The sequence below is a fragment of the Bubalus kerabau genome, chromosome 1, assembly GCF_029407905.1.
Source record: "Bubalus kerabau isolate K-KA32 ecotype Philippines breed swamp buffalo chromosome 1, PCC_UOA_SB_1v2, whole genome shotgun sequence".
In the NCBI taxonomy this organism is placed as follows: Eukaryota; Metazoa; Chordata; class Mammalia; order Artiodactyla; family Bovidae; genus Bubalus; species Bubalus kerabau.
The window spans coordinates 86,860,921-86,884,081 of NC_073624.1; the positions used below are offsets into that span (position 1 = coordinate 86,860,921).

The window sequence follows — 23,161 nt, forward strand, 5'->3', positions numbered from 1 at the left end:
GATAAATGGAGTAGCATTGCCCTTGAAGCAAACATTTTGCTTCTAAACTGTCAATCTCCAGTCTCTTAAGAACAAGAGTCATAAACTGTTGTATTATGCTTACCAGTGCATAAGAAATAAAAGAATCATTGGAAATGGAAGGCTTCCATCTTAATACTGCTCAATAGCTTAGGTTTTTAGATGTTATTTCTATAAGTACTGCTTCTATTGAAGGAAAAGTTTTAATAACTTCAATATCCCCCTCTTCCTGGTTTATTGACGGAAAGGATCTTCTCCATGCCACGATAATCTCTTATCAAGAAAGTGGCAGGAGACACATATACAGTGGGAGTCAAACCCTATCCTTCCTTTGGTGTGACAGTAATATCCATTCTGATCATCTTATTTCCAGGACCAGGGTGTGTTTCTGTGTTACTATTAAGCTCACAAACTGCCCAGGACACGTTTCCAAGGTCACAAAACTGACAATAAAAGAACAAAGGATTAGAATTGACGTCCCAGAAAGTGGAAGCCCGAGAGAGCTGTCAATTATGTAAAATACCGAAGTTCAGGGGCCTGAAGGGGGAAGAAACAGTGGAAGACCTTAATGTCAAGAATTTAGTGAAGAATAATAAAAGTTTATGAAGATGAGGGCGGGCTGTGCTGTAGAATCCACACCCACAAGCTACGTGTTACTCAAACACTGTAAATGAAAGCACGTGTGAGATTTTGATGGCTCACATTATAAAAGACTGTACAATATTTCATTAAGAATTTTATATTGATGACATTGGAAATGATAATATTTTGGCTATATGGGGTTGTATACAGAAAGTTTAGCCCAATAAAAATCACATGTGTGGCCTGCATCATATTTCTACTGGATAGCACAGCATGAGAGGGTAGTAAATCGGTGTCTTTTGTTTGAGCAAATAAAAGGTAACATTTATTCATTCAACAATATTTATTAAGCACCTGGAGAGTTGACTATACCCAGAAGTTTCACAAACCCAATTTAAAATAAAATCAATTTTTTAGGTATTTTAAAATCAAATAGGAAACCATCTCAGAAAATGTCTAAATCATAATGACCAGTATTGTAGAACACATTTGTCAAATGAAAAGATCACACACAGAAAATGGAGAATCTTCAAATGCCCTCATAATATTAAAATTTAGGGCTGATATTTCAAAGTTAGACTTTACTTAGGAACCAGCTGACAAAATTTCCACCTTCCTTGATGTAACTTTTCTCTGATTTCCTTGCTGTTGCCGTATCTCACTCCAAGCCTTCCAGTTATTGTTTCTATAGTGGGACCTCAGTTCAGTTCAGTTCAGTCGCTCAATTCTGTCCAACACTTTGCAACCCAATGGACCAGAACATGCCAGGCCTCCCTGTCCATGCCAACACCCAGAGTTTACTCAAACTCATGTTCACTGAGTCGGTGATGCCATTCAACCATTTCATCCTCTGCCGTCCCCTTCTCCTCCTGCCTTCAATCTTTCCCAGCATCAGGGTCATTTCAAATAAGTCAATTCTTCACATCAGATGGCCAAAGTATTGGAGTTTCAGCTTCAACATCAGTCCTTCCAATGAATATTCATTGGAATATTCAGGACTGATTTCCTTTAAGATGCATTGGTTGGATCTCCTTGCAGTCCAAGGGACTCTTTAAGAGTCTTCTCCAACACCACAGTTCAAAAACATCAATTCTTCGGCGCTCAGCTTTCTTTATAGTTCAACTCTCACATCCATAAGTGGCCATTGGAAAAACCATAGCCTTGACTAGACAGACTTTTTTTTGGCAAAGTAATGTCTCTGCTTTTAAATATGCTCTCTAGGTTGGTCATAACTTTTCTTCCAAGGAGTGTCTTTTAATTTCATGGCTGCAATCACAATCTGCAGAGATTTTGGGGCCCCCAAAAATAAAGTCTCCCACTGTTTCTGTTGTTTCCCCATCTATTTGCCATGAAGTGATGGGACCAGATGACAGCACCCTTATGGCAGACAGTGAAGAAGAAATAAAGAGCCTCTAGATGAAAGTGAAAGAGAAGAGTGAAAAAGTTGGCTTAAAGCTCAACATTCAGAAACGTAAGATCATGGCATCCGGTCCCATCACTTCATGGCAAATAGATGGGGAAACAGTGGAACCAGTGGCTGACTTGATTTTTCTGGGCTCCAAAATCTCTGCAGATGGTGATTCCAGCCATGAAATTAAAAGACGCTTACTCCTTGGAAGGAAAGCTATGACCAACCTAGATAGCATATTCAAAAGCAGAGACATTACTTTGTCAACAAAGGTCCGTCTAGTCAAGGCTATGGTTTTTCCTGTGGTCATGTATGGATGTGAGAGTTGAACTATAAAGAAAGCTGAATGCCAAAGAATTGATGCTTTTGAACTGTGGTGTTGGAGAAGACTCTTGAGAGTCCCTTGGACTGCAAGGAGATCCAACCAGTCCATCCTAAAGGAGATCAGTTCTGGGTGTTCACTGAAAGAACTGATGTTGAAGCTGAAACTCCAATACTTTGGCCACCTGATGCGAAGAGCTGACTCATTTGAAAATACCCTGATGCTGGAAAAGATTGAGGTCAGGAGGAGAAGGGGACGATAGAGGATGAGATGGTTGGATGGCATCACCGACTCAATGGCCATGGGTTTGGGTGGACTCCGGGAGGTGGTGATGGACAGGGAGGCCTGGCGTGCTGCAGTTCATGGGGTCATAAAGAGTCGCACACGACTGAGCGACTGAACTGAACTGAACTAAATAAAGCAGAAATAGATATTTTTCTGGTACTCTCTTGCTTTTTCGACGATCCAGCGTATGTTGGCAATTTGATCTCTGGTTCCTCTTCCTTTTCTAAATCCAGCTTGAACATGTGGAATTTCATGGTTCACATTCTGTTGAAGCCTAGCTTGGAGAATTTTGAGCATTATTTTACCAGCATGTGAGATGAGTGCAATTGTGTGGTACTTTGAGCATTTTGGGGCAATGCCTTTCTTTGGGATTGGAATGAAAATGGACCTTTTCCAGTCCTGTGGCCACTGCTGAGTTTTCCAAATTTGCTGGCATATTGAGTGCAGCATTTTCACAGCATCATCTTTCAGGATTTGAAATAGCTCAACTGGAATTCCATCACCTCCACTAGCTTTGTTCATAGTGATGATTTCTAAGGCCCACTTGACTTCACATTCCAGGATGTCTGGTCTAAATGAATGATCACACCATCGTGATTATCTGGGTCATGAAGATCTTTTTTGTATAGTTCTGTGTATTCTTGCCACCTCTTTATAATATCTTCTGCTTCTGTCAGGTCCATACCATTTCTGTCCTTTATTGTGCCCATCTTTGCATGAAATGTTCCCTTGGTATCTCTAATTTTCTTGAAGAGATCTCTAGTCTTTCACATTCTATTGCTTTCCTCTATTTCTTTGCATTGATCACTGAGGAAGGCTTTCTTATCTCTTCTTGCTATTCTTTGGAACTCTGCATTCAAATGAGTGTATCTTTCCTTTTCTCCTTTGCTTTTCGCTTCTCTTTTTTTTTCACAGTTATTTGCAAGGCCTCCTCAGACAACCATTTGCTTTTTTGCATTTCTTTTTCTTGGAGATGGTCTTATCCCTGTCTCCTTTACAATGTCAGGAACCTCTGTTCATAGTTCATCAGGAACTCTATCAGATCTAGTCCCTTAAATCTATTCTCAAAACAGCATTTGTGAAGAGATGCTTATGAGAAAACCCAAACTTGAAATGTAGCTTCAGCAACTGTGTTAATGTGCCCATGCCCCAGTTCCCTTGTCTTTAAGATGGTAACCTACAACATGAGAGAGCTGATTAAAGCCAAAAGGAGCAGCCGGAATACCTTATAATGCACATGGACAAATCAGAACTTTCACATTCTGGATATCAAATCTGTCACAGTTTTGCTATTTTATGTCTCCTCCATGCTTATCCCCATAGTCTTCCAATTTAAGATGCTTGAGGTATAGAGCTGGCTTTTTTCAGATTAAATTTATCTTGGCAAGATTCTGGGGATTTTCCTTTCACCAACATTTAATCAAATGAATTCTCACAGTGTATTGCCAGCAGAGTAAATAACTTATCTTAATTTTCTACATAATCTATACATACTAAATCATCCCCCGAAACCAAGTACAGGAGGCATTTAAGAAGAAAATTAATGATCAAATATAAATGAACCCTAAAGCAGAAACCTTATATATAGACAGTTTCCTTTAAATAGAATATGGCTTGAAATAGAACATTATGGTAAAAGAATATAAGATGATAGTTTACAAAAGGTATATGTGAACAGTGTTATGGAACATATTTACTTTTTCAATTAGGTCAAGAAGCAGAGGTAAAATGAATCACGTTTGCTTCAGAAGCATATTTCAAGAGACCATGGTCGCACATCTATAAAGCATTTTCCTTCAAATCAATTAAAATATTCCTCCCAAAGAAATTAAGATCAATATTAGTCTTGTCTCCATCGAATAGCTAATTTTTATTAGGCAAATTGCATTTTTGTCTTTAATTGGACTGAGTGATATTTGTCACATGAGTCAAAACTAAAATGACAACAGGCTAAGTCTACATTTATCTACATTTTCTTCAGAACAGCAAACAAGGAGGTGATTTGTATTTAGAAAACATAAGACAACTTCATAAAACTTTGATTTGACAAAACAGGGCTTTTATTTATTGGGAAAATTATTTTACAATCACTAATTTACATGATTGCAAAAACAATTAGAATTTTCTGTACAGTTGAGCTGTAATTTATACCTTAAATTTTTTAAAAATTTCTCTTTGCCTAAGAAGTTTTTTTTTTTTTCAACTTAAAATTTAACATCATTCCTGTGATTTATTTTTTTGGGGGAGGGGGGGCTGTGATTTAGCTTTTTTTTTAAATTTTATTTTATTTTTAAACTTTACAATATTGTATTAGTTTTGCCAAATATCGAAATGAATCCACCACAGGTATACATGTGTTCCCCATCCTGAACCCTCCTCCCTCCTCCCTCCCCATACCATCCCTCTGGGTCGTCCCAGTGCACCAGTCCCAAGCATCCAGTATCATGCATCGAACCTGGACTGGTGACTCATTTCTTACATGATATTATACATGTTTCAATGCCATTCTCCCAAATCTTCCCACCCTCTCCCTCTCCCACAGAGTCCATAAGACTGTTCTATACAACAGTGTCTCTTTTGCTGCCTAAGAAGTTTTAAAAGTATTACAGGAGTCAGATTTTTAAAGAGACGTTTACTATGTTCACATAATTGAAAGAATTTTAAAACACACATGAAGAATTTCCTTACCTTGCACTCATAGAGAACACATACTCCAGAAGAGGAATAGACTGTTTTTCTTTCTCCTTCAAAGTATGTCCGTCCTTGAAATTGGCATATGGCTTTAGAATAAAAAATACAAATATATATATATATATTTTAATGTTTTCTTATGAAAAATAGCTTATAGGTGTTCACATCATTTTGTCTCAATATTTCACGTTCTTACGATTTTTCAAGGTGCTTGAGTAACTATAATCCTAAATTTAATCCAGCATAAGTAACTTGTAGGCCCAAGTTATGTTCATGCTCATTAAGGTCAAAGAGGAAAATAAGGTACATCATGGATGAGAGGTAATGGCAAGTCAGAATTAAAATCTGGAAAAGGGGTGCTGATAAGTAGACTCTAAGCAAGTTACTTGCCTGCTAGATGATGTCGCACCTAAGGGCACATTAAGCAGGTGCTCAAGGCAGCTACTGATTCGGGGCAACACAACTATGAGAAAAGCTCATCTTTTTTATATACCACTGCCAAATTTTAAATTTTAAGACAGAAAATTAGAAAGAAACTATTTAACTTTCAGTACATATATGCATATTTATTTTATGTTTTATGGGATGGGGTTATTTATAAGTACTCGTGGATTAGGGCTCCCTATTTAAGATGTTGAAAGGTCTTAATCTGCCAGTGTCACATCCTGCCTTGCATCCATTGTTGTTCGTGCTCTTTAGTCACTAAGTTGTGTGCGACTCTTTTGTGACCCCATGGACTGCAGCCCACCAGGCTCCTCTGTTTATGGGATTTCCCAGGCACAAGTACTGGAATGGGTTGCCATCTCCTTCTCTAGACGATCTTCCTGACTCAGGGATTGAACCCACATCTCCTGCACTGCAAACAGGTTCTTTACCACTGAGCCACCAGGGAATCCCCCTTATATGCATTACAATTACATACAATTAAAACAAAACAAAACTTCAGACTTGAGGAAGATACTTTTAATTAAAAAATGCATAGAAGGTATGAAATAATATTTTGAAAATTTCAAAATATTTACAATACACATATTTACTTGATGGAAACCGTTTGCTTGTTTTGAAATGAATATTTTGCACCACCTATGTTGATTCATCACCTAAATAGAAACAGATTTACCCCGAAGCTAATTAAGCTTAACTTTCAGCTTCCTTCTCTGGCTTAGACTCCCTTCTATGACTCTGAACCAACTTTTTTCACAAATTTGTACTGTTTTTCTTTCAAAGGGCACTTAATATTGTATGCTTTGGAACTTCATGACACCTAGATCAACCCAAGATCAACTCAAAAGACCAGAGGAAGTGGTCATCTGATAAAAAGAAAAAGACACAAGCAATTTGTTGACCCTATTTACTAAATCCAATTTTCAGTTACATGCTAAGTCACTTCAGTCACGTCTGACTCTGCAACCCCACGGGCTGTAGCCCACCACACTCATTCATCCATGGGATTTTCTAGGCAAAAATACTGGAGTGGGTTGGCATTCCCTCCTCCAAGGGATCTTTCCGATCCAGGGATTCAATGAATGACTCTTTATGTCTATCTGCACTGGCAGGCTGGAGAAGGCAATGGCACCCCACTCCAGTACTCTTGCCTGGAAAATCCCATGGACAGAGGAGCCTGGTAGGCTGCAGTCCATGAGGTCGCTAAGAGTCGGACATGACTGAGCGACTTCACTTTCACTTTTCACTTTCATGCATTGGAGAAGGAAATGGCAACCCACTCCAGTGTTCTTGCCTGGAGAATCCCAGGGACGGGGGAGCCTGGTGGGCTTCCATCTATGGGGTCGCACAGAGTCGGACACGACTGAAGCGACTTAGCAGCAGCAGCAGCAGCAGCACTGGCAGGCAGGTTCTTCACCACTAATGCTACCTGGGAAGCCTTTATAACTACACAAATTTTACAAAATGGGTGTAGACGTTTCTTTTTAATTCCATTGTGTGTGTTAGAATAAAGTCCCTCTTTAGAATTTATATATCCCATTATCTTTAAAAGTATCACTTTGCCTGTAAAACTTATAACAAATTAGACATGCTTCTATTAATAATATTGAATATATTTATATATGGTTGTTCAAATATTCATATTTAATCCAACTTTCATCCTTGCTCAAAAGTTAACTGATTATTTAAAAGATGCACATTTAAATAATGGAAAGTATACACATTTTAAAATGCCATCCTTCACCTGATCTCCTTACTCAGCTCTTATTAACAAATTTCACTACATAATATACATTACTGGCAAATTGGTTTAAAAGTTTTGAAGCTTGCTGAAAGAGAATACACTTACTTGCATAAATTATATTACTTAAAAGCTGGCTGAAGCTTGCTCATTCATGAATATTCAAAATGAAACTACAGATTTATCAGTTGCATACTATCTATCATATTATGAATTAAAATAGCATGTGCATTGACTTAATGAATCTGATTGATTGTAAAACATGCCTCTCCAATGTGTAATTTTTAAGAGGTTTTTTTTTTCTCTTATGAGATTGTATAACCTCAAAATAACAAGATCTGGCATATGGTGTGTTCAATTATATCAATAACTACTACATATTTTTCAGAAAGGAGAATAAATAAAATTTTACTTCTTCAGCACCTGCCAATCAAAGGTCCCTAGGCCTATTCTGTCAATATTATACAACTTGATAACTGCAACCTATTCAAATCCAAGGGTATGTTGAAAAAAAAAACCAAAAACTGATGCTCCAATTTTTTCTTAGAACAGAAGGAAAACTAAATGCTGTAAAAAATACAAGGGTAAATACTTCTTACACAAAGTTTTATTATAATTTAATATTCATGCAGAGCAGATGGACCTTCTGTTCTAAACTCTTAATTCAAAAGACTCAAACAGGCAACTTGTGAGACAATAGGGCACCAAATGGAGCTTGGCTGAGGGAGAAGAACAAAACGAATGAGATCACAATTGCTTCATTCTGTTTCAAGCAATGAGCACAAACAGGAGGAGCTCAGCTTAGAGAGAATCCAAAGTGAGTGATTTTTGATCAACTGTTGTGATTCTCCATAATTCTAAGGTTTACTTCAAATATCTAGTAATGTCATCAGGATATGCCTTCCTTAGGCTCTTTAGCAGTAAATGTTAAGACACTCAGAAATATATATATATTCCTAATCATTCCTAAAAATACTACAAGGAATCCGCAAAATACAATTAGGATAGCTCTGGGCAATAGGAGTACACTGCAGGAGTAAAAGTCATATTAATTTATTAATACATATAACAAGCATGTACTGATCTCCTATTAACATGCCAGGTAGTCTGCTAGGTACTAGGACTCAAAGATGAAAGAGACACGATTCACACCCTAATGTGAGTAGAGAAGACAGATGTGTACACAAATAACTATAAAGAAAACCAAGCTCAAGTGCTATAATTGAGACATTCATGACTGAGATGTAAAATACAGGAGATTCATTGATGAAATGGGAAGGGATAACTGGATCAGGGCTGAGCAAACAAATAATGGCTGTAGAAGTTTCTAAACTGTGGCAACAGCGACTAGTCAGCATCGTCCTAGGGCTAAGGAAAAAGCAGAGGAAATGGTTCTACTGAGACACAAGGGTGGCCAGAGTTATGAAGTGAGAGGCATTTCAGTGGGAGCTGAAATCATCAAAGACACAGGTACCACCAGAAATCGAGCGTGGTGCAGAGAAGGTGTAGAGAACAAACACAACATACTCTCTCCTCTGGCCTTCCAATTTCCTGCTGGCAAGACCACGGTAATATAGTCTGCAGAAGTCTAGCTTATAGGACACAGAGTAGAGCAGAGAAGGAGACAGATAGAACTGAGAGCAAGGGTTTCCCAGGAAGAAATCACCAGCCCCCAGCACTGGTGGCTATCATAGAAATGCAATTTAGACCATGAAGAGAAACAGTTTACAAAGATAGGCTGCTTGGACAAGCATGAGACAGTGGAACCCAGTGCAAATAAAATTTGAAGAGAGAAAATTGAGACATTAAGAAAAATACAGATCTATTTTAAAGAAAAATCCAGACAGTTTATCAAAATGAGATCCATAGGCAAGGAGAGGAAAGGAAGCAGATCAGGTTCATGCTCCAATTGTAACCAAGGCGTCCTAGCAGGTGTCAGGGACAAAACCTCATAAGTAAGAATGATCACTGTGGCTACCATACTGACTGCAAGAAAGTCTCTAGAATTCCCCAACTGAACTGCACCTCTCTTCTTACCCATTCCCATCAGAGTGTAAAGTAAATCACTTCCTCAACAAACCAACCAAGGAATAATCATTTTGCTGTATTAGTTTCTTCTTTAATACAATTGCCTTCACATGTTCATAGTCAGAGGCTTCATTTCTTTCCTAGATAAGAGATGTGCGTGTGTGTGTGTGTGTGTATACTAAGCATTAAGTTTCTTGTGACATAACTCTGGATTCATATGTCCAAATCATTTACCATTATACAGCAGAATTCTGCTAATTAGACTGAATTTTCAAAGATCTGAATGCCCTAGTGTTTTCTCTACTTCCTTCAATTTCAGTTCAGTTCAGTTGCTCAGTTGTGTCCACTCTTTGCAAACCCATGGACTGCAGCATGCCAGGCTTCCCTGTCCATCATCAACTCCCAGAAATTGCTCAAACTCATGTCCATCGAGTCTGTGATACCATCCCATCATCTCATCCTCTGTCGTTCCCTTCTCCTCTTGCCTTCAGTATTTCTCAGCATCAGAGTCTTTTTAATAAGCCAGTTCTTTGCATCAATGACGAAGTATTGGAGTTTCAGCTGCAGCATCAGTCCTTTCAATGAATATTCAGGACTGATTTCCTTTAGGATTGACTGGTTTGACCTCCTTGCTGTCCAAGGGACTCTTAAGCGTTTTCTCCAACACCACAGTTCAAAAGCACAAATTCTTCAGTGCTCAGCTTTCTTTATGGTCCAACTCTCACATCCATACATGACTACTGGAATAACCATAGCTTTGACTAGACGGATCTTTGACTGCAAAGTTATGTCTCTGCTTTTTAATATGCTGTCTACAAACCTTTTCTTCAAAGGAGCAAGTGTCTTTAAATTCCATGGCTGCAGTCACCATCTGCAATGAATTTGGAGCCCAAGAAAATAAAGGGTGTCACTGTTTAAATGGCTTCCCCATCTATTTACCATTAAGTAATGGGACTGCATGCCATGATTTTGAATTTTTGAATGCTGAGTGTTAAGCCAGCTTTTTTACTCTCCTCTTTCACTTTCATCAAGGGGCTCTTCAGTTCTTGGTTTTCTGCCATAAGGGTGATGTCATCTGCATATCGGAGGTTATTGACATATCTCCTGGCAATCTTGATTCCAGCTTGTGCTTCATCCATCCTAGCGTTTTGCAGGATGTACTCTGCATGTGTGTTAAGTAAGCAGGGTGACAATATACAGCACTGATGTACTCCTTTCCCAATTTGAAACCAATCAGTTGTTCCATGTCCAGTTCTAACTATTGCTTCTTGACCTGCATACAGATTTCTCAGGAGGCAGGTAAGGCGGTCTGGTATTCTCATCTCTTTCAGAATTTTGCACAGATTTTTGTGATTCACACAAAGGCTTTGATGTAGTCAATGAAGCAGAAGTAGATTTTTTTGGAACTCTTGCTTTTTTGATGATCCAACAGATGTTGGCAATTTGATCTCTGGTCCCTCTGCCTTTTCTAAATCCAGCTTGAACATCTAGAAGTTCTCAGATCATGTACTGTCGAAGCCTTACTTGGAGAATTTTGAGCATTAGTTCTGATAGAGTGCCTGAAGAACTGTGGAAAGAGGTTCATAACATTGTGTAGGCAGCAGTGATCAAAATCATCCCCCAGAAAAAGAAATGCAAAAAGGCAAAATGGTTGTCTGAGGAGGCCTTACAAATAGCTGTGAAAAGAAGAGAATTGAAAGGCAGAGAAGAAAAGGAAAGATATACCCATCTGAATGCAGTGTTCCAAAGAATAACAAGAAGAGATAAGAAAGCCTTCCTAAGCGATCAATGCAAAAAAAAAAAAAAAAAATAGAGGAAAACAATACATTGGGAAAGACTAGAGATCTCTTCAAGAAAATTAGAGATACCAGGAGAACACTGCATGCAAAGATGGGTACAATAAAGGACAGAAACGGTATGGACCTAACAGAAGCAGAAGATATTAAGAAGAGATGACAAGAATACACAGGAGAACTGTACAAAAAAGATCTTAATGACCCAGATAACAATGATGTTGTGATCACTCACCTAGAGCCAGACAACCTAGACTGTGAAGTCAAGTGGGCCTTAGGAAGCATCACTATGAACAAAGCTAGTGGAGGTTATGGAATTCCAGCTGAGATATTTCAAACCCTGAAAGATGCTGTGAAAGTGCTGAGCTCAATACACCAGCAAATTTGAAAATTCAGCAGTGGTCACAGGACTGGAAAAGGTCCATTTTCATTCCAATTCCAAAGAAAGGCAATGCCAAAGAATGTTCCAGTTCAGTTCAGTTCAGTTCAATTGTTCAGTCGTGTCTGACTCTTTGTGTCCCCATGAATCACCAGGCCTCCCTGTCCATCACCAGTTCCAAGTACTGTACAATTGCACTCATCTCACATGCTAGCAAAGTAATGCTCAAAATTCAAAAAGATCATGGCATCTGGTCCCATTACTTCATGGCAAATAGATGGCGAAACAATGGAAACAGTCACAGACTTTATTTTCCTGGGCTCCAAAATCATTGCAGATGGTGACTACAGCCTTGAAATTAAAAGATGCTTGCTCTTTGGAAGAAAAGCTATGACTAACATAGATAGCATATTAAAAAGCAGAGACATAACTTTGCTGACAAAGGTCCGTCTAGTCAAAGCTATGGTTTTTCCAGTAGTCATGCATGGATGCGAGAGTTGGACTACAAAGAAAGCTGAGCGCCGAAGAATTGATGCTTTTGAACTGTGGTGTTGGAGAAGACTCTTGAGAGTCCCCTGGACTGCAAAGAGATCAAACCAGTCAATCCTAAAGGAAATCAGTCCTGAATATTCATTGGAAGGATTATGCTGAAGCAGGAACTCCTATATTTTGGCCACATGCTGCAAAGAACTGACTCATTCGAAAGGACCCTGACACTGGGAGAGACTAAAGGCAGGAGAAGGGGGTGACAGAGGATGAGATGGTAGGATGGCATCACCGACTCGATGGACATGAATTTGAACAAGCTCTGTGGGCCAGGGTGCTGCAGTCCATCATGTAGCAAAGAGTTGGACATGACTGAGTGACTGAACTGAAGTGAACTTCAAAGATCTAATCTAAGTGATTTACTGAGTGTATCACATGTACATATTTCAAGATACAAGGTTTCTAGGGGGTGGGTATTCATTCATTCATACACTCTTCTCACTTTTCAGACAAAGAAGTGAGCCCCCCTTGAAGTCAGACTAACCCAGACCACTGCAGCTACTCTTATTATTAGTATTATTATTAATATTAACCAATGTCAACTGTGTATTTACTATAACTCTGGTATATGCTGGTATGAGGGGGTATATTCACATCATGTGAATTATGTCACTGAGAGCTGTCCAATTAACAGCCTATTCAGCTATAGGTAGGAAAAGTAATTAGAACTTGAAATTCAATAGGATGCTATAACATTTGGTATATATGTTTTACCAAGGCTATATTAAGTGTCACTAATTACACAGTTTTAGCACCATAATTAAGAGAATATCTGCAAAAGCAGTTAATGTGAATTATTTTCACTTCACCACCCCCATTTTAACAATAAATAAGAAATAGGAAGACAAAATGCTACAGATTCAAATTTGAAAGTCATCAGTTGTAAAAAAGTGAAAAGGAATTTATAGAACAGATTGAGAAATGGATAAGTGAAAGAAGCCAGTAAAACTCGGTCATACATTACACATTAAAATCATGATTTATTAGTCATTAATGCAAAGATAAAAAATGTAGATCCCTCTAATGAGATTTAAATCAACTTCCACAAAGCTTTGTAGAAAAAATTACCCAAGTCTATCCAACAATATTTTAGAACATAAAAGCAAAAAGACATATTTCACTTCTAAACATTTCCTCACTCATTACATATCTAGCTTTCCCTGTTCATTACTGAATTGAAAACACATAAGTCTACTCTAAATTTGCCTATTGGTATCAACACCTTTAAAAATGATACAACACAAAACTGAAAGTTATAGATATCAAGGAGAAAACCAGTATAATTCACTTAAAGATAAATGGGATTTATGATTTAAAATTCTCTTTGAAAACAGTAGGTATCAGTGATCTTTAGGTTGTTTAAGCTGTCCCTTAAGGACATAGTTGTATAAAGTAATGGCTTTCATATGGTGTTTTTTGAAATCTGGATTTCCTCTGGGAGGGCTCTTAAAAACCCCATGTACAATGGCAGTTATTTTGAGTCAACATGATAGTTATGTGTTAGCAATATACAAATCAAAATGGTTAGATGAGAAAATATCTCATTAAATGTAATTATGTATATTTATATTTTCATTAGAACTTTAAAAAAAGAATACACACTAAATGGATTCTTGAAATAGGCTAAGACTTTGTGGAGTCAAACAAAAATATCTGAGAGTGTTTCAATATTCTTAAAAGACCCTAATCAGCCATGCTGCATTTATCCAGTCTAGAATCTTTTCTGAAATCTGGATTTACTTGGAGTCAGTTTTTAACAATATGGTTGTAATAAAAGTTTTGAGCACTTAGTGCTTTAAATTAATTTTCCCTCTTCTACGATGTTTAAATCTCTTTTATGGCACTGAATCCATTTTTCCTTTCCTCTAGTTAGTTGTACACTTTTTATCTTATCTACATGAGACAGGGAGACAGTGTCTTTTTCTTTTTTTTAATTTTATTTTATTTTTAAACTTTACAATATTGTATTGGTTTTGACAGTGTCTTAATTTGTCTTTGGCACCCAGCACTGGCCTTGGATGATAAACTCTAAAAGTTCTTATTTTTTTTGTAAGTGGTTCTTCCAGCTTCCTATTAGATGAAAAGTCTGAAAACAAGAAAATTGGTCCTCTCTGATCTTCCGGGGCCCCTTTATATTTGGCCTTATCCTTTAATTTTGCCTCTTCTAGTAAAAGTTCTATAAATTGGGTCTCACAGAAATATTTTGCCTTTTCTGTAAAATAGCAGCTTATGTTCCACTGGAGCAAGGATGCAATACTTGAAATGGGAACAGATTTGTCTATCAGTTACTGAAAAAGTAGCTGGCCACTGTCAGGCAGTGTGAATGATACAAGGCAATGTACACGATGCAAGTCTGCTTGAATAATTTGATGATAAAACTTTTTCCTTCCTCTCCATAAAACCAAAATTTATGAGTCAATGTTGTTTAAATGATCAGAATTTCAGAATGTTTAAATAATTTACAAATTCATTAATTATAATGATTGCTTCCTTTAACTAAATCTCATTAATTGTTTGGCAATTCAGTTGTTTGCAAAACTAATATTAGAGTTTAGGAAATGAGAGCATGGGAGTGGATGTGCCAACCTCCTTTCTTAGCCTATATATTTCCTGTCCTTGGGCTTCTACAGGACCAAAGAGTACTTCTCGTAGGGGGCCTTAATTTAGTTCAGTAGCCAGTTCTTCCAAAAAGAGAACAGGCCCTGAAACACCACAAATCTAGCAGTAGTGAGGAGTGAAGAGACAAAGGAGGATAAAAATAACTTCCATAATAGAACAGAAGCAAAAATTCTAACACCGTAACCAGACCAACCTTTGGATTAAAAGGCCAGAAACTGGGAAAGCAAGAACTGGATATTTAGAAGATCATAGCAATAAAACGCCAAGCCTATGCTGGAAAGAAGAATTCAGTACCTTTGTCCTTAATTTAATTCTACACAATTGTAACTATGATAAACCCTGAAATTCTTTTCATTTAGCTACCTTTTCATCCCTGATCCTACTTTATATACCATAGAATGGATTCTTTTTAAAAAGACAATGTAATCAATTCACTTACTCTCCTAGAGACAACAAAAATAAGTTTAATGAATGAAGGTCAAGATTTGGAGAAAAACATATTCATGTTAATACATGAATACTATTAACGTGACAACATGAACATACACGAGGTTACAGCTTTTACAAAGAAAACATAATACATAATACAGTAAGGAAAAGTTCATATTTGAATCTTCCAGTTTCAAAGCCAGGACTAGAATTCATCTGAAAATACTTCTGGGTATCTTTTCTTACCACTAAGAATCCAGTGACCTCAGTCAAAATTTAAACACTTAATCTTTAGTTTAACTTTGAGGAACATACTTCCAAAATGACCTGCATCTTTTAACATATGTTGTTATTATATATATGCTATTATATGGACAAAGATACTGAATACTTTGTGAATTGTAAAGCACGATTCTTTTCATTATAAACCACACACTAGAGCTCACCAAAGGATCACAAGCAAACACCCTGAGTGACTGCAATTTTAAGGCCTATATGTACTAGCAAAACAAGAAAGAATGGTGGGGAGTTGGGAGGATAGTCCTCTTGAAAGGACGTATTTCAAATGCTGTTTCTTGAGGGGTATATTAATAACACGTTCTATTATACAGAGCATATGAGCCAAAGGAAGAGAAGAAGCAGAAGGTTAAGGGGAGCTGGATATGTGTAGAATAAGATATACAGAGGGCCACCACGATGAGGAGGGAGGAGAAAGGAGAGAGAGCAGCAGGGATCAGAAAAATTATAAAGTGAGATGGAGCAGGAGGAAGGAAAGCAGAAAGCAACAACAGGTTAAACAGGAGAAGCAAAATAATTTCATAAAAGCTTGCAGCAAGAGTGGCAACACCTGGAAATAAGATGCATTTATGATAGCCTCGTGTCTGCCAGGCGCTGTCCTTTGACGGTGACTTCCTGCCTTCAAGAAGCATTCAGCCTAGCATGCAAAGCAGGGAGCACGCACACAAGGAACTTCACACAACTCAGAGGAAGAAAAGCATCTTTTGAGAGTGAAATTGAAAATGGTTTCCAGAGGAGGAACATTTAAAAATGACCACTGCAGGAAAATCGCTTTAATGTGATTTATATCAGAGAAAGAGTACTCATGATACAGTCAGAGACCAGAAGAGAATAATAATCATAATAATATACTGAGGACCTGGATCTGTAAGCTGGAAGTGATTTATGAACAATTGATTATAACCAATTTATATGGTCCAAATCTACTGAGCCAACAGTTCTCAACTAGATACATATTAAAATCACGTGAAGAACATTTAAAGCTCTACACCCAGCTACAAAGTAATAAGAATCTCAGAAGGTAGGACCTGGGCTTCTTTATTTTTTAAAGCTGTCCACATATATAGCTAAGCTTGAAAACTACTTTACTCTGCAGAGGAGAAAGAACTAGAAAAAGAGAAAAATACAATTAACATTCAAAGAGAGACAGTCACATAGATATTCAGCAGAAAACCATTTATTCCATGTTATCTGGATAGATATTTGGTCCATTGTTTAAAAAAAATCAGTTAAAGTGAGAAATCAGAGACCACAATTAATAAGTACCTTGAACATTTTAATTAAAAACACACCCTTGTGCATTCAGTGTTTTGAAGTAGAACACTTTTCTTCAGCATAGATTTGTTGATTGTGCTTCATTGTAATCTAGATTATATAAAATAAAATTTATAATGTGTTGCCTACAATTTCTAAGTTTTTGATTGCTTTAAGGGTAACAAGACAGATACTCATAAAGCAATCTGAAGAGGGATTATTCTTATGTTTTCTTTTGTATTTTACAGCTGTCTTACTGATATGTAATTCAAGAGTATATTTTTTAGCAGTTTGAGTTTACCATCTTTTTCCAAAACACTCAATTTTTATTAAAAGAAAATGTATTTGTTTCACATTCATATTTCATTGATTTGCATATTATGCATGTATACGATGTATTTATAGTATTTCCATAATATTAGACTTACCATACAAATACAGTTGCCATAAACAGGTCTGAGGAAAAAATCGGCCTCTTGGTTAGTATGCAAATCTAACTTATGCTGTTATGGCAGCATAAGTACACAGGCTTAGCCTCAAGTGCCATTGATATTTAACTTTTTTTTTTACAGCACCAATGAAAATCACAGATGAGTCCTTCTCAAATCACCTAGAGATCTTATATAAATGAAGATCCTGATTAGGTAGATCTGGAGTGGGGCTACGATTTGGCATGTCTCCCCAGCTCCCCAGTGATACTGATGCTTCCAGTCCAGTGATCACACTTTGGGACATGAAGCTGTAGATCACTGATTATCAACCCTGCTTGTACATAAGAATCAATTAGGGAGATTGTCGAAAATACCAGTGTGTGACACTCAGACCAACTAAATCACAGTCTCTTGAGGAGGGGCCTGGACATTAGTATTTTTAAAGCGTTCAATTCATTCCACTGGACAGCCAGTGTTGAGAATCATAAATTCAGGGATCTTTTAACATGCATCTCCATCCTAGATAACACAAGAGTGACTTACAGGAAATCTGGCCAAAATTATTTTACTCTTATGCTATAGTTAAGCATAACATTATAAACCTAAAGATCTATTTCCAGTAGCTTCTTAACTTCTAAAGCACTTACTTATAACTTCAAAAAAAATAATGGAAGTGGAGGACAAGGGAAACGGAGAAGGAGTAGGAAGAGATGCCAGGGGGAGACAGAGAAAGAGAGAATTTATGCATGCTGTGAAACTGGAGATGAGCCTCATTAAATACAGTTGGACTTGTATTTTGAGACAAAATATTTGTTGAAATATTTCGCTGTTTCCTATTTTCAGACAATTTTCCCCCTTAGGGGGCCAATTAAGTAAAATTTTCTACAGCTATGCTAAATGAAACATTGAGGTTAAAATGTTAAACACATTAAGTCTGGAAATTAAGAATTAAATTACCCTCAAACTTAACACTTCTCATAATAATATGTCAAAGTTTGATTACATTCCCCCAAAGCCTCTGGAATTAAGAAGTGAAAGGACTTCCCAGAATTTTTCATGCCTTTGAAGATACTATCATCTGTATTGGTGCACTTCTCCTCCCCATCATTTATTAAGAAGAACATTATGGAAATATTAACTCGCATCATCTCAATAGCGGCCACTATACACCAGACATTGCTCAGCACCAGCAACACAGATGTGAACAAAAGATACAGACTTTGCCCTCACAAAACATGCAATATAGAGGAGGATTCGAGAACAACTAATTAGGCGAATGTGCAATAATTGAAGGCTAACACTAAGTAAAAAAAACAAACAAGAATCAGGCACTAAATAACTAGTAAGCTATTTTGGATTTGGTTAGGGAATACTATTGAATACTTTGGGTTGACCAGGGAATACCTCTCTGAGGCGATGAAATGTTCTCTGAGACTAAAGGCTAAGAGGAGCTAAGGTAGGGGAAAATGACAAGAAAAAAGTTCTAAGCGGAAGGAGAAATTAGCATGGCTTATTGGAGAAACAAGGAATTCTAACAGAATTTTTTATTTACCTATTGTTATTGATTTCTAGCTTATTGCACTGTGGTTAGAGAGTATATCCCATATAATCTAATTCTTTGAAATTTATTGAGTTGAGCTTTATCATCCAGTACATAATCAATATTTGTAAATGTTGCTTGGATACATAAAAGAATACATAAAGTGCACTTTGGGAACATAATGTTCTATATACAAGTTAATTAGGTGTGAACTGTCAATCACATTCAAGTGCTCTGTATTCTTAATGATTTTTAGTATACTTGTATTCTGTCAATTCCTGCAATTTAGTACTCTGACTGAATTCATCTATTGCTCCATGTAGTTCTGTCAATTTTGTTTCATATATATTGAGGCTATATGAAGTTCCATGGACAGAGGAGCCTGGTGGGCTACAGTTCATGAGGTCCCAAGAATCAGTCACGATTGAGCAACTAAACCACCGCCACCATATTATTAGGTATATACTAATTTAAATTGCTACATCTTCCCTGTGATTTGCAATGTTATTATTATGAAGTAACTCTGGTAGTAATCTTTGCCTTAGTGTCACGTTGTCTGATATTAATCAGGAGAAACTAGCCTTCCTTTCCATGGGCTATCTTTTACTATTCTTTCACTTTTACCCTTTCTGAATCCTTATGATTTAGATGTGCATCTTTTAAACAGTAGAGAGTTGGATTTCATTAATTCAGTTTCAAAATATCTTTTTAAACTGGACTATTTAGCCCATTTACATTTAGTGCAATTCATTTTTAAATCTACTGTTTTATTTTGTGCTTTTTTCCTCTGCCTATGCTGTTTCTTTTTTGTCCTGTTTTATAAATTATTTTAAATTGATTTTTTTCATTGTATTTTCCCTTTCACTCACTCAGTAACACATTTTAGCATATTTTACTCTCTGCTATACTATAATGTTATTGCCATACTTTAAACATTCTATATATTCTTAAATTTGTAAGACCTTATTAAAATGATGATAATTATTATATTATTTTATCACTATTCATTTAGATTTACTCACTATGTACTTCATTTTTTCAGCTTTTTATATTTCTGAAAGATTTTTACTTCACTCATGAAATCATTCTTATTCAGTTCTAATGAGGTGGATGAAACTGGAACCTATTATACAGAATGAAGTAAGCCAGAAAGAAAAACACCAATACAGTATACTAACACATATATATGGAATTTAGAAAGATGGGAACAATAACCCTGTATACGAGACAGCAAAAGAGACACTGATGTATAGAACAGTCTTTTGGACTCTGTGGGAGAGGGAGAGGGTGGGATGATGTGGGAGAGTGGCATTGAAAAATGTATAATATCATATATGAAATGAGTCGCCAGTCCAGGTTTGATGCACGATACTGGATGCTTGGGGCTGGAGGGATGAGGGAGGAGGGTTCAGGATGGGGAACACGTGTATACCTGTGGTGGATGCATGTTGATATATGGCAAAACCAATACAATATTGTAAAGTTAAAAAATAAAATTAAATTAAAAAAAAAAGAATAGAATTCCAAGTCAGGAACCCTTTCCTTCTATATATTGAAAATATCATTTCACTCCCTTTTGGTTTCAACTGCTGCTATTGCAAAACATTGGACATGGTTTGGAAGGACAGTAAAATTAGAGGACTGGTTCTACCCAACTTTAAAATTTACTATTAAGCTACAATAATCAAGAGAATGTGATACTTGCCACAAGAATAGACAAATAGATCAACAGAATACAACAGAGACCCCAGAAAGAGACTCCCCATAAATATAGTCACCTGATCTTTGAAAAATGAGAAAGGAGCAAAGGCAATAGAATGAATCAAAGACAGTCTCTTTAATGAATGCTGCTGGAACAACTGGATGTGTAAAAAAATAAATCTCAATCTGTTAGAAAAATCAATACAAAACGGATCACAGAACTAAATGCAAAACGCAAAGCTGTAAAACTCCTATAAAACAACGGAGGAGAAACCCTGATGACCTTGGATATTAGATATAACACCAAAGATTTATGAAAGAAATGATTGACAGCTAGACTCCATTAAAATTTAAAACTTTCACTCTGCAAATGAAAATGTCAAGAGAATTACAAGATAAGCCACAGATTTGGAGAATTTGCCAAAGATAAACCTTGATAAAGGATTGTTATCCAAAATATACAAAGAGCTCATAAATCTCAACAAGAAAACAATCTGATTTAAAAATGGGCCAAAAACCTGAACAGACACTTCATTAAAGAAGATATGTAGATGTCAAATAAATACCTGAGAAGATGCTTCACATCATATTTTATTAGGAAAAAGCAAATTAAAACAATGAGATACCACTGCACACTTATTAGAATGGCCCAGATCCAGAACACTGATAATGTGGAGAGGTTGTAGAGCAACAAGAACTCTCATATACTGGTAACGGGAATGCAAAATGTTATTGGAAGACCGTTTAGTAGTTTCTTGTAAAACTAAACAAACTCTTACCATGGGATCCAGCAACTGCTCTCCTTGATATTTATCCAAAGTAGTTGAAAACTAATGTTCAAAGAAAAACATGCACACAGATGAATGTTGCAGCTCTATTCAATCAATCAAAATTTGGAGGCAACCAAAGCAAAAACTAAAGTTGTAAAGGTTCAAAGTGCAAAGCAGATATTTTAAATAGTGTTTAATATTAAACAGCTCCTAGGGTCAGCCCAGTTTTTAAAAAGCATGAGCAAAAACAGAAGTAAATTTTGGAATCTTACTAGGTACTTTCTTAATTAAAGTCAGTTTTTGCTAGCATGTGGCTGACAAATTCAAGAGTAAGCAAAGAAAGACCAGAATTGAAGTCACTCCCAAAAGTCTACTCCCAGAAATTAGCCCAGAAGAGTTGCCATTAGACAACTTAAACTTTTAAACTAATTATCCCAACTGATAATATTTTTCAAAGGATATTTGAAAATTACAATTTATATAAAAGTTACAGTTATAGACTAAGCAAAAGCAAACTTATACTTAGCAAACATCAAATTTATACTTAGCAAAATTCAAATTTATACTTAATTTATATAAAAATTACAGCTATAGACTAAGCAAAAGTCAAATTTATAGTTTCCCTCCATAATTCAGAGAATGTGATATGAAGTTAAAAGGAAAGTAGTATAAAGTATAATACTGCCTACAAATTTATCTATGCAAGCATGTTTTTTATTTAAAGTAAAAAAAATACTTTCCCTAATTTATTTTATGAATGTATGTAATGCAATTACTATCATAATGTAAATTTTATCATATCCATCTACTCATTGACCAGATTTGCTGTTGTGCTTTATTTTTAATGTTGTAATTAATTACCTAAAATTTTAGGATTATTTTTCAGTTATCCAAACATCTCTCAAAATATCTACAGCTAATAATATTTTTATTTATTCTGTAAAAAGTAAGAAAAATTCTTCATAGCCTGTATGCTACTAAAATTACTTCTTTTCCAACATTTCAGAGTGCAGTTTTTTGAGTATTTTATTTTACTCTAAGTTTCTCATGTGTAGCTGTTTAAACATCCATTTTCCTGGCCATGCATAATTGTTCAGAATACAGCAATATTGGTCATTATAATAACTGGGGCAATCAAACAGTGTCAACCAGCATATGTTTAGCTCACAATCAACAGTTCATTGCAATAACTAAACACCTGTTTGTTCTTTTCTTGGCAAAATTATGCCTCTTTAATAGACAGATGGTAATTGTTTGACCACTCCTTCTATATTTCTTTCCAATTTTCATGCAAGACATTTTTTTATGATACAGTTACTGTTATTTTAATTTCAAATTACCTCTTTTGCTGTAATTGCTTTTCACGCATACTTTTCACTACCCTTTAATGATTCTTTATGATAAATACATGAATCCAGCACTAACATATAACTGGCTGCATAACAATTTTGATCTGACTTCATTACTAAATGAGTATTAGCCAACTGAGAGTCACTCTTCTATTCTTTTGCTTATACATGAGTTTTACTTTTCATTAATTCCATGTTTTCATTTAATTATTGAAGTAAGTCTTCCTCTCCATTTCTGAATATCCTCCCTCTGTATCCAGTCAAGAGAGAATTTTTAACTCTCTAGGCCCTCATTATCTAATAAAAACCCAGATACAAATGAGGGGGGAAAAGGACAAAAGAATAGGTGCAAAGCAATGTGTGACCAATTGCAAATAACAAGATAAAAACATAGACTAGCTGCTAAGGAACTCAATAATAAAGTCAAAGGAACCAGCTGCTAGTGTTCAAGAAGACCTTACAGCAAACAAAGTTCTGATGTGTTAAATACGACTTACTTTGGGAGGCTTCACTGGATCCCTCAAAGGAGAGAAA

The 23,161-nt window shown here is 36.3% G+C and overlaps 1 protein-coding gene across 5 annotated transcripts in view; it reads right to left on the reverse strand.

The window, feature by feature from the left end:
- Positions 1-23,161, reverse strand: part of NELL2 (neural EGFL like 2) — a 420,064-nt gene that overhangs the window by 264,722 nt on the left and 132,181 nt on the right. For all 5 annotated transcript variants that reach the window (XM_055581465.1, XM_055581456.1, XM_055581449.1 and 2 more), the window contains one exon: positions 5,304-5,395. In XM_055581465.1, coding sequence (XP_055437440.1) covers positions 5,304-5,395 — 92 coding nt within the window. The remainder of the gene's footprint in view (positions 1-5,303; positions 5,396-23,161) is intronic.